General features: G+C 41.7%; 1 protein-coding gene across 8 annotated transcripts in view; it reads left to right on the top strand.

Moving 5' to 3' along the window:
- The first annotated feature begins 1,675 nt into the window (after positions 1 to 1,675).
- KDM6A (lysine demethylase 6A) overlaps positions 1,676 to 14,699 on the top strand; it is a 180,346-nt gene continuing 167,322 nt past the window's right edge. For 3 of the 8 annotated variants that reach the window (XM_061410368.1, XM_061410364.1, XM_061410363.1), the window contains exons 1-2: positions 1,710 to 2,215; positions 2,436 to 2,499. In XM_061410368.1, coding sequence (XP_061266352.1) covers positions 2,055 to 2,215; positions 2,436 to 2,499 — 225 coding nt within the window. In that variant the 5' untranslated portion in view covers positions 1,710 to 2,054. Of the gene's footprint in view, positions 2,216 to 2,435; positions 2,500 to 14,699 lie in introns of all 8 variants that reach the window. The other 5 variants (XM_061410370.1, XM_061410369.1, XM_061410366.1 and 2 more) reach the window with 4 other exon arrangements.

Raw genomic sequence — 14,699 nt, 5'->3', positions numbered from 1 at the left:
AGATAGTGGTGTCAAAATCTCCCAGGCGTTGAAGGTCATCTGTTGTGAGAAAGTTTACAATGAATGTATTAATTTAGCTGTAGAAAATACTCAGCCTTGTATACTCACTCATTCAAGTAAAATGGAAGGAATACTGTAAAGCATGGAAGAGGTGTTTTAGAAAAGGTGATTAAACATGAAGCATAATCCATATAAAACTATATTTTGTTAAGTCTAGTTACTAGTCTCAGGGAAACAATTTAAAACTGTGTTGGTGTGCAAAATCAGTTGGGATTTCCATAGCTTCTCACTGAATACTGCTAGGATTATTGAGTCAGCACTGAATTGTCTTCCTTATATTTTGAAATCCAACTAAATATACCTTGTTTATTGGTTACGTTATTGAAAATGGAGAGTCCATGTTTATGAAGGAAACCTTGTTTTCATCTGTCCATTAATTTTTTCCTATCCCTGAAGACTGGAGGTGTGCACTGTAACAGATCTGTTACATGAAACTTATCTTACTAAATTTATCTTTTGCAAAGAGTAACAGACCGAAGGCATGTTTTCTTTTCCCAATTATACTATGGATTGAAAGGCAGACTAGTGATTTTTATTTGCATCCGAGACACGGTCAGAAGAAGGTGTTACTGTGGTCTAGGGTTTTCTGGGCTCAAAGCTTCCCTGAGGATCTTAATTTTGTCTTCTCTCAGGCCTGTCTACAAGCAGTCCCAACTCTTCCCATGAAAGCCCCACTGAGATCACAGCAAAAGAAAGCAACATTCTGGAGATAACTGCTTAACAAATTTTCGTCACTGCTTTTTCTTATAATACTATAATGAACTACTGATAAAACACCGGTAGCATGGAAAATTTGGCTCCAAAGTGCTGCCAACAGACCTTTGGCGGTGGGGAGCCGTGGTCTGCGAGCCAGATCCCCGTGGGTGACTCTTCAATCTCTCTGGCCGGGGGTGAGGGGGACTTTCCCCCTTCATTTGCAGCGCGAGCGAGGGGATCCGGGCCGGCAGCGCAGGCCTGGCCTAGGGCGGCGCCCGAGCCCCGGGGCACGGGGCTGGCAACGGCTCTCCGAGGGCGCTCCTCGCGGAGGCCATTACTTCCAGCAGTGCAAAAAGTATGCTTTCTTCGGAGGGCGGAGGTCAGGAGCCTTGCGCCGCCTCCTGGCGACGTGACCTTTAACAGGCCCTCCAGGGCCCGGGACACGCGGAGCACAGGATGCCGGAGCCGCGGTCGGGGACCACCCCGGAGCTCCTGGGCAGCCAAAGGCCGTCCATGGCGTCCTAGCTCACTGCTCACGCCCGCCGCGGGCGATGACGGACCTCGCCCTTCCCCACCGTTCCCCTCCCCCTCCCGAGCCCGCCGCGGCTCGCGAGCTGACACAGTCCGAACCCTCCATTCTCTGCCCCACTATATTTAACTGGCACAACCTAACCCGCTGCTCCCTCTCGGTGACAACCCTTCACCCGGACAGACGGACCCAGCAGCCAACCATCGGTCAGAATTGGCGGGCCTCCTGCTCCCTGTAGGTGGTGGCCTCGGTGGGCGGGGCTCGGGCAGCTAGCAAGTTGAGTGGAGCCACGGCTGACGTGAGTCAACAAAGGTCACGTGAAGCGAGCCGGGCATTTCGATTGGCTGCATCCGCCGGGCAGGGAGGGGGGGTCACGGCGGCGGCGTGGGGTTCGCTGTGTGACACAATTACAACAACTTTGTGCTGGTGCCGGGGAAGTTTGTTTCTCCAACGAATTCCCCCCACATCCCTCAACCCTGCACGCTCCGGCCGTTCCCGCCGCCCCCGCCCGTGGCTGCCCCTCGCCCGCCCCCGCGATGTGACCCAACAAGCCGAGCCGCCGCCGCTGCCGACCCGGGGGCTCCGCAACCCCAACCGCCACCGCCTTCACCGCCGCCGCGTTGGGATTTTTCGTCGCTGCCGCCCGCGGCGGAGGAGGAGGTGGCGATAAAGTTGGTGTGCGGGTCCCGCGCGGAGGTTGGGGGCGTCGTTGCGGGCCCCGGCCCGCGGGGGGGTGTCGGCGTCGGAGTTGTGAATTCGCTGCGTTTCCATGAAATCCAGCGGAGTGTCGCTCGCTACCGCCGCCGCTGCCGCCGCCGCTTTCGGTGATGAGGAAAAGAAAATGGCGGCGGGAAAAGCGAGCGGGGAGAGCGAGGAGGCGTCCCCGAGCCTGACAGCCGAGGAGAGAGAGGCGCTCGGCGGACTGGATAGGTATGGGTCGCCGTCACCCACCCGCCCGGTCTGCTCCGGACGGTTGGCGCCTCTCTCCGGGGAGGCCCGAGCGCGGTTCGCCTCTGGCGGCGGCGGGGCGGGCACCTGGGCTTGGCGCTCTCGGTGCCGTATCCGCCGCCGCCGGGGCCTCGGGATCGTGCAGGGATGGGTCGGGAGGGTTGCTGGAGCTCTAACGAGCCGCGTGTGTCTCTCCCCACAGCCGCCTCTTCGGGTTCGTAAGGTTTCATGAAGATGGCGCCAGGACGAAGGCCCTACTGGGCAAGGTAAGGCAGCCGCGGGCTGGAGTGCGGACACGGTCTCCCCGGCCGGCGCCCCTCTCGTCCCGGGCCCCGCGGCTCGGCCGGCGCTCATTGTGGCCGCGAACGAGGGCCGAGGGGCTTCCGGAAAACTATTTTCTGCTTTTGGTCTCCCCTTACCACCGGATCCCTCGCTTGCTCCCTTGCGAAATCGCTCTCTCCTCTCGTAGCTGGAGGAACAGAGACGGCAGCGCTTTGGGGCCGAGCTCAACTGGGTCGACAAAACTGCCTGTTATTTTACGGCTTTTGGAGGGTCAACCGATGATCTCTCCGAGGTGCCTGTTTAGGGTCAAAGGCTCGTAAATGTGTGCGGATTTCCCCACATTTCCGACTTACTTGCCTCCCTTGGTTTTTCTTCTTTTTCTCCAGGTAGGCTGTTCGGGAAATGTACTGTTAACCCAACGTTTGGGGTTTTCTTGTGTCCCCGCTCCCAGAAGGAAAGTTGCACGTAGTTTAGGGCGGTGAAGAGTTTGCATGGGGCTGTTGACAGGCATCTCAAGGGGTACGATGTTTTACCTGAAGTTGGGTGACTTGTTTACTTTTTGAGTCTTTCTGCTCTAGAAATCTTGCAGTTACTTATGAATGTGTTTTCTCCTTGGAGCCTCGTTCCCTGTGTTTTTCACAGGGGAGGCCGAGGGAAATTCGGGGTGCAGTCTCTGTTTATTTGTGTGGAAAGTTGTTGGCACTGTCATTTAGTTAAGTAATGGCTGCTCCTGTCGGCCCAAGATGGCGGGACAGGGTGGGAGGAGAAAGTGAAGGGGGGGGTTTGGGGGAGGGAGGAGAGGTAAACATGGAAATAAATAGTAGCGATGAATAGGCCTCTCCTTCGGAGTGTGTAACTCGGTGGGTGATTAATAAAAATTATCCAAGATTATTTGCATCTAGCATTCTTGCACCTTTCTCAAGCTTGGGAGCCGCATTCATAAGCCTGGTAAATGCTTATCAACCTGTAGCACATTTAGTTATCCATCCGTAAGCTATTGAACAAAGGCAGTGGAGTCTCGATCTGTCTGCATCAGTTTGTGTCTCTTGACCAGAATCTGATCGAAATGATATTTGAATGCTCGGTTCTTAATTGGGACCGTGAAACTTGGAGTGTGCCGCGATAGGTGTTGCATCCATTAAACATTTTCTTTTCTAGCTGAAATCAGTAGCTTTGCATTTGATACCTGGCTTTATTGTTGCAATTGAGAAGGAAGTTTGAAATAACTAAAGCCTTGCATTTTATTCTTAAGTTGATTTAAAAAAAAATACGGTTATCTCGAATTTTTGTCTGCAGTTTGGAGTCACTAATTCCTTTTATCTGTAATTACACTTCTGTTTTTGTTTCAAAGTAACTTAAGTGTAAGGGGTTTCGAACACAATAATGACCCAAAAGCTAGACTGAAATAATCCTTTTCAGTAAGCTCAGTCCCTTTGATCCATAGAGAAAAGTTGAATTAAACTTTGACTATGTAGGTATTAATTGGCTTCATTAAAACTATCGCCGGAAAAATGAATAGCGACTAGCTCTGAAATGATTTAAGCATAAATGATTTAAACCTTGAAATTTCTTTTCAACCTGCGTATTTAAAATATTTTACTTAAAAATACTTAACTACTGTCAAAGTTGTCATTCCAAAAGATTAAGGAAAATATTTAAATTTAAGAAACATTGTATTTTGGAGTGATTATCTCCGGTCTGGTAGGGGGTTGGTAAAATGGTCCGCAAATATAATACATTTGAAATAGTTTGGCCAAATCTATTGTTTTGGTTAGGATAATGAAAAAATAAATGGAATCTGATGTTATACGTGGATAATGTGTAAAATGCTAGTTGATTTTATGTCTCAGAATGCTTGTATTTAGATGGATTCACAGTGAGTGGATCGTGCTTAACATTGTATTTCAGATTGTAATATTGATCTGTAGTTATTATGCACTACTGACTTTAAATTGTAAAGTAACATTTTCAAGTATTTGTGAAAATGTGCTTTACTTTCTTGATGTTTGACTGCAGTAACATAAATGAGAAACTTGTTAAGGTTCATTATATTTTGTGGCAGAATGAAGGCTTCATCAAATACTGGGTAATTTGATAAACTACTAAGTATTTTGTTGAGCTAAAGGAGAAGAAAAAATCTTCATTACTTCAGACCCCATGCCTGTGAGGTCCTATTTAGGTCAAGACTCATTAGCCTTAACATTAAAATAAAACATTCTAGAGTATGTGCTTGCAACCGCAAGCAGTTCTTGGTTGCATCTTTGTGAGCTTGAACATAACAGTGAAATGTGTAATGTAAAGCTTGATATTTTATGATCTCTCACCATGAGTTTGAATTGGATTCTGAATAGAATGAATGAGCTGGAATCTTGCTATAGGAAGTATTGAATTATTTAGTTTCATCCATCTTTTGAACAGCCCTGGTAAACAGTATGTTTTTTTGTGAAATGTTAAGCTGTGTTGGTTTCAGAATTCTTATTCCCTGAAAGTCTTAAAAATGAGAGCTGGCTTTTCTTTGTTGGGGTAGGTTCAGGCTACTTACCTAAGGGCAGATACTGGAATTAAATCACAGGACTCTTTAGCTATGATTTTTGTCATTACCCCATCTGGCCGTCCGCCCATCAAATTTAGTTGGCACCTTGTATAACTTTTCTTTCTGACAGAAACTTAGCTCTTACTACTTGCTTTTAACATTTATTCATATACAATATTGAATATTCTTTCAAGTTTTTAAATTAGGTTTTAAAAAAGGTTGACTCTTGACCTAAAAGATTTGGTAAGTTTAAAACATTTACTAATAAGTATCTCTTCTTTCCCCGGAACTTGTAGGTTCCTTTTCTAGTTGGGAGGATACTTTATCCAAACTGCTTTCTTTTAGTAGCTGAATGCATTTGTCAGACTAATTTATATTGGAGTCATTGAAAGAATTTCTGTTTGAATGATTTCCATTTGATATACAACGCTTGGGGGTTTGGATTAAAGAGAAATTAGTAGTACAGTGTATTATTTTGTAGTAGTACCTTTAAAATATCTTTAAAAGATTGTTAACAGCAAGTGGTTGCTTAATCAGAGTTCTTGAAATATAGCATGATCTTGACCAATTTTTTCTTTAATGCTGACCATCTTTTGTTATCATAATTCAAGACTCTTATTTTTTTAATTACAGTGGAGTTACTGAAAAGTAATTAAGAAGTGAAACATTTTAACAGGAATTAACTATGGTGACTTAGCACATTTTAAAAAATCTTTTGGGTTATTCTTGTTTTCAGTTAATAAGGATTTGCGTTAAAATATATGTTAATATAGAGCATGAATATATTGATAGTGATACTACATTTGTATTTATAGTAATTATATAGTGCTAAAGGGTTGGAATCTTTTGTCAAGAAACTATGCTAAAATACATAGTTGTTCACTTTGAAGTACCTTTATATCATTTTTAAGTTTGTGTTAAATACTCTTCTTGGGATTTTTTTTTTTTGTAATTCTTTTAATCAATAGATTATGTAGAATACCTGGAAGTAATCTCTCCCTCATTGCAAGCAGATTCTTTACTGTCTTAGCCACCAGGGAGGCCCATGGTGGCTAAAATGTATGTACTTAAAAAAAATACGTTCTTCTTTTTCCTAGGAGATAATTAGCATGAAAATAGTTGGAATTTAAAATTCCGGGGGTAGTGGAAGTAGGTTAAGATCCATTAAAGCATATATTTTCCTAAATTTGGTTTGCTTGCATGTTAGTGACTAAACTACCACTGTGGTAGTGCTCAGTTGTGTCCGACTCTTTGCAACCCTATGGACTGTAGCCCACCAGGCTCTTCTGCCCATGGGATTTCCCAGGCAAGAATACTGGAGTGGGGTGCCATTTCCTACTCCTGGGGATCTTCCCAACCCAGGGATTGAACCTACGTTTCTAAAGTCTCCTGCATTGGTGGGCAGATTCTTTACCTCTAGCGCCACCTGGGAAGCCCAATGTATATGGTAAGGGAAAATTATTAGGTCAGTTGTAGAAGGTGACTTTTTATACTATAATATTTGGATGTTGATACTTAAAATTATATTCTATGTATGTGTTTTGTTTACTGGCACTTTTAAAGGAATATATTCATTTCCACCGCTAAAAGAGATGAGTGTTTGGGTTACAAAAGTAACCGCAGAATAATGTCACACTTCTCTGTTTCAAAATTAGGTTTTTAATTTGATGCATCTTATAAAAGTATTTTTAAGTTTGGAAAGTTGTCTTGTAAGTTATAGTCATTGTTATTTACCTGGACAAAGTCTCAGGCAATTGCTATACATTTCCTAAGATTTTGATACATTACTGGTAATAAAGCTATATAGTAAGAGATTATAGAAAGTGCTTGCTTATCTGGCCACACATTAGAATTGCAGGAATATATAAACATGCACTTAAAGTTCTGAATTCTTTCCCCTCACCGGATAACTCTTTTTGTAGAATCAATTACAAATTGAAATGACACAGGAACGTTTAACTGCCACCTCTGTACATTTCAGGTTGTTAAAAACTGTGAGAGATGAGTTTTTGTGATGTAGGTGGTAAAGTGGAATGGTGGGCTATGCACTTTGAACCAAAGTGAAGGTTCAGTGCTTGGCTAGCTACAGAGTAAAAATATCTTTTTATGACTTGATTATGTAACATTTAGTTTTTATATATGTAATAATAGTATTATTTTGCAGATTTGAAAAAGTTTACTTTTGGTTAAGCTTACTTTGAAACTCATTGTGATGCTTTGAACTCTTTGCAATTGATGTTAATGAATTAAAACACTGTGAATTAATATTTTTGAAATGTATCCAGAGAACTAATTTATGTTACAAAAACACCACTAGGTTGTCAAAGAATTGAAATGGTGGTTATTTAAGGCCCACATGTATTTATTTGTAAACTAGTTAATTAATGAAGTTTAATTGAGAGTCCCTTCGACTGCAAGGAGATCCAACCAGTCCATTCTGAAGGAGATCAGCCCTGGGATTTCTTTGGAAGGAATGATGCTAAAGCTGAAACTCCAGTACTTTGGCCACCTTGTGCGAAGAGTTGACTCATTGGAAAAGACTCTGATGCTGGGAGGGATTGGGGGCAGGAAGAGAAGGGGACGACAGAGGATGAGATGGCTGGATGGCATCACTGACTCGATGGACGTGAGTCTGAGTGAACTTGGGGAGATGGTGATGGACAGGGAGGCCTGGCCATGGCAGCACACCATTCGTGGGGTTGCAAAGAGTCGGACACGACTGAGCGACTGAACTGAACTGAACTGAACTGAATGAATACATGATCGACAGTCTTATGTACTCATATCAAACAAAGCCTCACATACAATTCTATCAGTTTTCTCTACTGGTTTGTAATTTGTCAATGGTAAATTAAAGCAACAAATATTTGAGTACACTGAATACAAGTCGTCTATTCAGGAAATATGGAGATAATGAAGATATCCCTTGTTTGCATTGAAAACTTACAGCTCCCTTAAAGGGTGAGATAAGTATGAGGAGGACTATCACAAAAACATCAGTGGTGGTAGGAAAGTGGAGTATCCTGAAGGTTTACGATACAGATCAATTTAACAATTTACAAGTTAGAAAGGCTTTTTTTTTTTTTTTTTGGCCATCCATAAAAACATTGATTAGCAAGCATGCACAAAAGCAGTCACAGGAACCTGTTTGTGAAGCTTAACGGAGTACCAGTGTCTATCAGGGGCCTTGCTGGAAAGGTGCTTTGGTGGCACCTGTTACATGCAGTGTTGCCAGCAGTAGACATTAGCCCCAGAATCACCTGATCAGTGGTGGAACACAGGGCTGGATGGGACTCTTCGGCTGTGTGTGCACTGTGGACAGTATTGGGATCCTGGATTTGCTGATTCTTAGGCCCTTATATGCAAAAGTGGAGATGCCTTTGCAGTGTTTCGAGCCAAGCCACATTAACTTGAATATCATTCACTGCACTAATGAAAACTTACTTCTGACATTCCTTATGCTTCCTAACACATTCTCCTGACTAAAGTAAAGGCAGGAGAAGCATTGGCTTTATAGGGTGCTGTCCTGGCTCCTGTCTTCCTCAGGTTTCTTCTTTGTAGATTTAACTATTCTGGACTGTATATTCCTGATTTGGGAATTTCAAAAGTTAACTAAGAACCCCTGGATTTTAGATAATTGGAGTTAACTTGAAAAATTATCTAATAGTTGCTAGGTTAAAATTAATGAAAGCGCATGAGACTTAGCATATCCTGATCATTTCATTTTTTTCTTGAAACATTTAATGAGAATTTATATTATGTAACATATTCTGTATCAGACATTTAAAACTCAATTATTTCATTAGTATTTTACAATACATGAGTTAAATGGGGAAGGGGTGTTCACATTTGTGAGATAATTGCACGGTGGCTTCTGGGCTAGCTTGATTTACAGACACCCTTTTCCATTTATCTGGTCATTTGTTTCAACAAATTATGTACTTTGAACACCAGACCCCAGTAGAGAAAGACAAACCAGGCTCTTAGCTCCTCGTACCTGGGGACTCTTGTAATCTGCACCTTCTTTCCCTAGATAGGTAGTGCTGGAGATGGGCAGGACATTGATGGCTCCCGCAGAAGCACTCCTTGCTTTCTTGGATCCCCATTTTCAGTTTACTCTTGGGGCAGTTGTGAGTTCAGTTTGAAAGTTCTACCTGCCATTGGGCCTTAGTAGAATGTCTCCTATTAATAGGATTGGGTTTGTTTCTTGATTGTGTTTATTGGAGATGGTATTTCTTGACTTCTTTATTAGCAAGGCATCTTTTAATTTTGTTTAGGAGCGCATGGTTTATAATCAGATTTTTGCTTTTAGCAGATGTTCAGACTGTCATCTACTGTGTTTTCTTTCACTCTTCTCATTTTGTAGTAATGGTTACCTTTGTTATGAGTTCTTAACTTGAGATCCTTGAATGAACGTTCATGGGTCAACTTAAGGAATTTTCTGACCAAGTTTTGGTAAGATATTCAAGAAGTAGTTAAATAATAATCATGTTTGTAGTACAAAACAGCCCTAGGGTGAGGAGGAGGGGAGATTGTAAACTAGATTTCTCCGCTGTTGTGAGTTTGTATTTTAACCTTAGATGTGCATTACCTTAAAAATAAATAAGCACGCTGATAATGAGTATACAAGAATTATATTTTGACTGATTAAAGATGGGTTTTATACTAGTGTGTGTATAGTTAGAGATACCTGACAAGTCTTTTTTGTCGGGTTAGGATACTTCTCATCTTCATGGGCCTTCAGTCAGGATAGGGGTAAATGAAGTAGAGATGTGTATACTGTTTGGTCCCATTTCTTTCTTTGCTCACCCTCACCCTGGTCCTGTTTCTTTGCATTTATTTACATGGCTGTACTCTTTCTTCATTTTGATCTTTAGCATCTGTTTCACTGATGACTTTATTTTTGGGTTTAATTTGGCCCAGGATGACATTTGGGACCTAATTAAAAACTATAACCTGGAAGGGTGGGAGTAATTCCTCATTTAGAGAATTTTAGGTTTCTCAGCCAAATTATGGGCTGTTTGCCACTTCTGTAAGCTTTCACTTATTTTCTCTCACTCATTTCTTTCTTTTATTTTATCTTTACTTCTCTACATTTCAAAATACAGTCATCATTCTGTTGTGAATGTGTCCTTGTATTTTTGTGGTTTAGTCTGTGTGGTAGTATTTTGTCTGTTATAATAAATAAAATATACTACTACTAAGTTTATTCTCATGAACAAGGTTGGGCTTTGTTGTAGTTAAGCATATTATACTGGCTTCCCTGATGGATCAGATGATAAAGAATCCGCCTGCAATGCGGGAGACCTGGGTTCAATCCCTGGGTTGGGAAGATCCCCTGGATGAGGGCATGGCAACCCACTTCAGTATTCTTTCCTGGAGAATCCCCATGGCAAGTGTATTATATAAGATCATCTAGTTTATTTTAATTTAGAGCAATGGAACCATTAGATAAAGGACTCTTAAGATAAATTTATCTAAGGAATCCTTAGGTAAAGATAAAGGATTGTTTTCCCACTAGATCTATTGTATTGTGTTCACTGGATCTTTTTCTTTAAAAAAAAAAAAAAGAAAGAAAACAGTGTATTAGAGGAAAGTTTCAGTATTTTGAAAAGCAGAAAAAATCAACCAGTCATCACCAATCATTACCCACCTTCAACAGTTTTCAGCTCATAATCTGTCTTGTTTCATCTGTATTTTACCCTGTGTTGCCATTATTGTGAAGGAAATCTCTTAATCCATAGATATTTCAGCTTGTCTCTGAAACATAGGGCTTCCCTCATAGCTTAGTCAGAAAAGAATCTGCCTGCAATGCCGGAGACCTGAGTTTGATTCCTGGATTGGGAAGATACGCTGGTGAAGGAAATGGCAACCCACTCCAGTATTCTTGCCTGGAGAATTCCATGGACAAAAGAGCCTGGCAGGCCACAGTCCATGGGGTTGCAAGAGTTGGACACGACTAAACGACGACAGCGACTGAAACATAGCCACGATGCCTTTATTACACATAAAAATGCCTTGTTTTTTTTATTAGTTTTTGGTTGTGCTGAGTCTTCGTTGCTGCATGCGGGCTTTTTCTAGTTGTGGTGAGCAGAGGCTACTCTTTGTTGTGGGGCATGGGCTTAAAATAACTTCTTAATATCAAATATGATTGAGTCTTAATTTTTTTGCCTTATGGAAGTTAAGAATTAGTTGCTTGGGAAATAAGTAGCGAACAGATATTTAGCTGAATATATGTGAATTTGTATTATAATATTGCGGTAGAACTTTGTAATATTAATAGATACAATAATGATAAGATAATTTTTTCGAAGAACTTTGTGAATCTTGGTTGTTTGAGTCTGGATAGTTTATTATTATTTAGGGACAATTTATTTTTAAGATAAAATAGTTAAGCATTTTAGGTTTTAGAATTTCAGGTGTCAGAATGAAAACCAGAAAAGCTTTTACTTTGCTTGATTGGTTTGCGAAATAGTTGCTAAACTGCTGTGAGTGAGGGACTCTCCCAAGTCCTGGGGCAACAAGTAAGACTTGGCCTCTGCCCCTGCATCTGTGGAGAGAGATGGACAGAATGACTATTTGATATTGTAAGTGCCGTAATCAAGGTGTATATATAGAGTTCTTTGAGCTCTCAAATGATGGAGCAATTAAAACATTTAAAACTTTTGATTGTAGGTAGTTTAAACTATCCCTACAAATTCCCAACGTTTTGGAGCAGTTAATTTAGGCTGGAGAAGTGGGTAAGAGAAACTGCAGAAAGATGTTACATTTTGGTCTTATTTATCAAACATGAATAGAATTTGAGCAAGAAGAATAAGAGGGCAGAGAGTTAGAGGTATAAAGTTGAATGGTGTTTGGGGAATTGTGAATAATTTAGTGTGGACCCAGAGAGATTAAGGTTGTCCTAATGGGATAGGTGATTGCAGCCATGAAATTAAAAGCTGCTTACTCCTTGGAAGGAAAGTTATGACCAACCTGGATAGCATATTCAAAAGCAGAGACATTACTTTGCCAACAAAGGTCCATCTAGTCAAGGCTATGGTTTTTCCAGTGGTCATGTATGGATGTGAGAGTTGGACTGTGAAGAAAGCTGAGCGCCAAAGAATTGATGCTTTTGACCTGTGGTGTTGGAGAAGACTCTTGAGAGTCCCTTGGACTGCAAGGAGATCCAACCAGTCCATTCTAAAGGAGATCAGCCCTGGGATTTCTTTGGAAGGACTGATGCTGAGGCTGAAACGCCAATACTTGGCCACCTCATTCTAAGAGTTGACTCATTGGAAAAGACCCTGATGCTGGGAGGGATTGGGGACAGGAGGAGAAGGGGACGACAGAGGATGAGATGGCTGGATGGCATCACCGACTTGATGGACGTGAGTTTGAGTGAACTCCAGGAGCAGGTGATGGACAGGGAGGCCTGTCGTGCTGCGATTCATGGGGTTGCAAAGAGTCGGACACGACTGAGCGACTGAACTGAACTGAATGGGATAGGGAGGAGGTAATTGAGCGTGTGGCCCCCATCATTGTAGATGATAGGAAGCTTTGGGGAGTCACTGAACTCAACTCTCTAATCAGGGGAAGTGACATGACCAGGATATTATTGACTCCAGTGAGAGGGATAAAGTGGAGAGGAAAGGGATCCAGTTGTTAAATATTGATGGATAGATAAGACTACATGAATTTTAGAATAGAATTCTGCTGCTGCTTATTAGATGTATGATCTTTGGGCAAATTATTTTATCTTTCAGAGGCTCAATTTTCTTATCCGTAAAATGGAAGTGGTAATAGGTTTCTGTCAGGCTATAGCATTTTGTGTTAGGGAAAAAAGAGATGTAAAGTGCCTGGCAGTAGGTAGGCCTGGTGTGGAAGGAGCTCAGTACAAGATAATGTTACCATCTCGGAAAAGACAGTTTTAAAAGTGAGTCTATAGTTTAGGAAAGGGGTGGGGGAGACAGAGGCAGATTCGAGATCTCTTGAAAACACTCTTCCTTGACTTTCTTAACATCTGACTACTTTGGCTTTCTGCATCTCAGTCTGCTTTGCAAGGAAATTCTGTTCTAGATCTTTACTCTGTCTGCTCCCAACTTGCATGTATGCTTGACTGAACTTGATTACTTTACCTGGTATCTTGAAGACATCTTAAACTGAACATATGCATGCTGAATTTATCTTTGGTTTTGATGTTTCCTGTCTTAATAAGTGACACTTATCATTTCCCTTGCCAGAAACCTTAGAGCTGTTTTTAACTCCTTTTTTTTCTTAGCAAGTCCTAATAGTCACCAAATCTTGACATTTCTACATCTTAAATTTCAAATCTGTTTGTTTTTCTCCATCCTCGATGCCACCATTCTAATTGCAGCCATGATCCGATCTTTGACTTTTGAAATACTTGCATGCAGATTTTTTTGAATAGGTATACTTGGAATAGTGCAAAATTGTAAATTACATAGAGGAAGTTGCAGTAAAAAGAGAATCTCCCACACCATCTCTGGGTTATATATTTCTTAATCTCAGGCAACCACTGATAAAAGCTTTGTTGGGTAACTTCATATTTCAACACATACAAGTATATTCTATTATATATCTTTTTCCCACACAAATGCTGCTGCTGCTAAGTTGCTTCAGTCGTATCTGACTGCGCGATCCCAGAGACGGCAGCCCACCAGGCTCCCCGTCCCTGGGATTCTCCAGGCAAATGAGATCATACTACATTAAGTTGTTAAAATGCTTTGTTAATTTTGCTGCTTGCCATATGAAAATATTACTTGTTTTTATATTGAATTGTCTTGGACTTGAGAGTTCTCTCATTCAAATAGTGAAATGTTGGTGAGGAGGTTGGTTTGGTTGATTAAGTTACTTTGAAGCCCTGTTAGTACTTTTATATATGGTATAAAAGGTAGAAATTCTTCAACTGCAAAAGTTTTAATTGAAAGTATGTTCACATGTCTTTTCCTACGATAGCAGTTGCTTAATTTTATATGCTGTGAACTCAGTTGAAGTAATTGGCAAAATTTGCCTTCATATTTTGATTTTATTGGTACCACTGATTCTGAGGTTCCGTGAATACTGATTTAATTTACTCCCTGAATGTTTAAAGAAGTAGCCATAGTTTATACCACTTAATATCTTATATTTGCAGGAGTCACTCACCTTCTTGATTTTTATTATAGAAAAAGAAAAATAGGTAAACTTGTATTCTTGATTAGTCATAAACAGTACAGGGCTTAATGTTTTGTTACGGGCCTCCCTGGTGGCTCAGACGGTAACGAATCTGCCTGCAATGCAGGAGATACAGGTTCCATCCCTGGGTCAGGAAGATCTGGAGAAGGGAATGGCAACCACTCCAGTATTCTTGCCTGAAGAATCCTGTGGATAGAAGAGCCTGACTGTCCATGGGGTTGCATAGAGTCGGACGTGACTGGGCAATTAACACTACTAGTATGTTATTTTATGCAGTCACTCAGTCTTGTCGAACTCTTTGTGACCCCACAGACTGTAGCCTGCCAGGCTCCTCTGTCCGTGGAATTCTCCAGGCAAGAATACTGGAGTGGGTTAACATTCCCTTCTCCAGGGGATCATCCTGGTCCAGGGATCAAACCCAGGTCTCCTGCATTGCAGGCAGATTCTTTACTGTCTGAGCCACCAGGGAAGCTC

Source organism: Bos javanicus, chromosome X (assembly GCF_032452875.1).
Source record: "Bos javanicus breed banteng chromosome X, ARS-OSU_banteng_1.0, whole genome shotgun sequence".
Classification (NCBI taxonomy): domain Eukaryota; kingdom Metazoa; phylum Chordata; class Mammalia; order Artiodactyla; family Bovidae; genus Bos; species Bos javanicus.
This window is presented reverse-complemented; position numbering and strand designations above follow the sequence as displayed.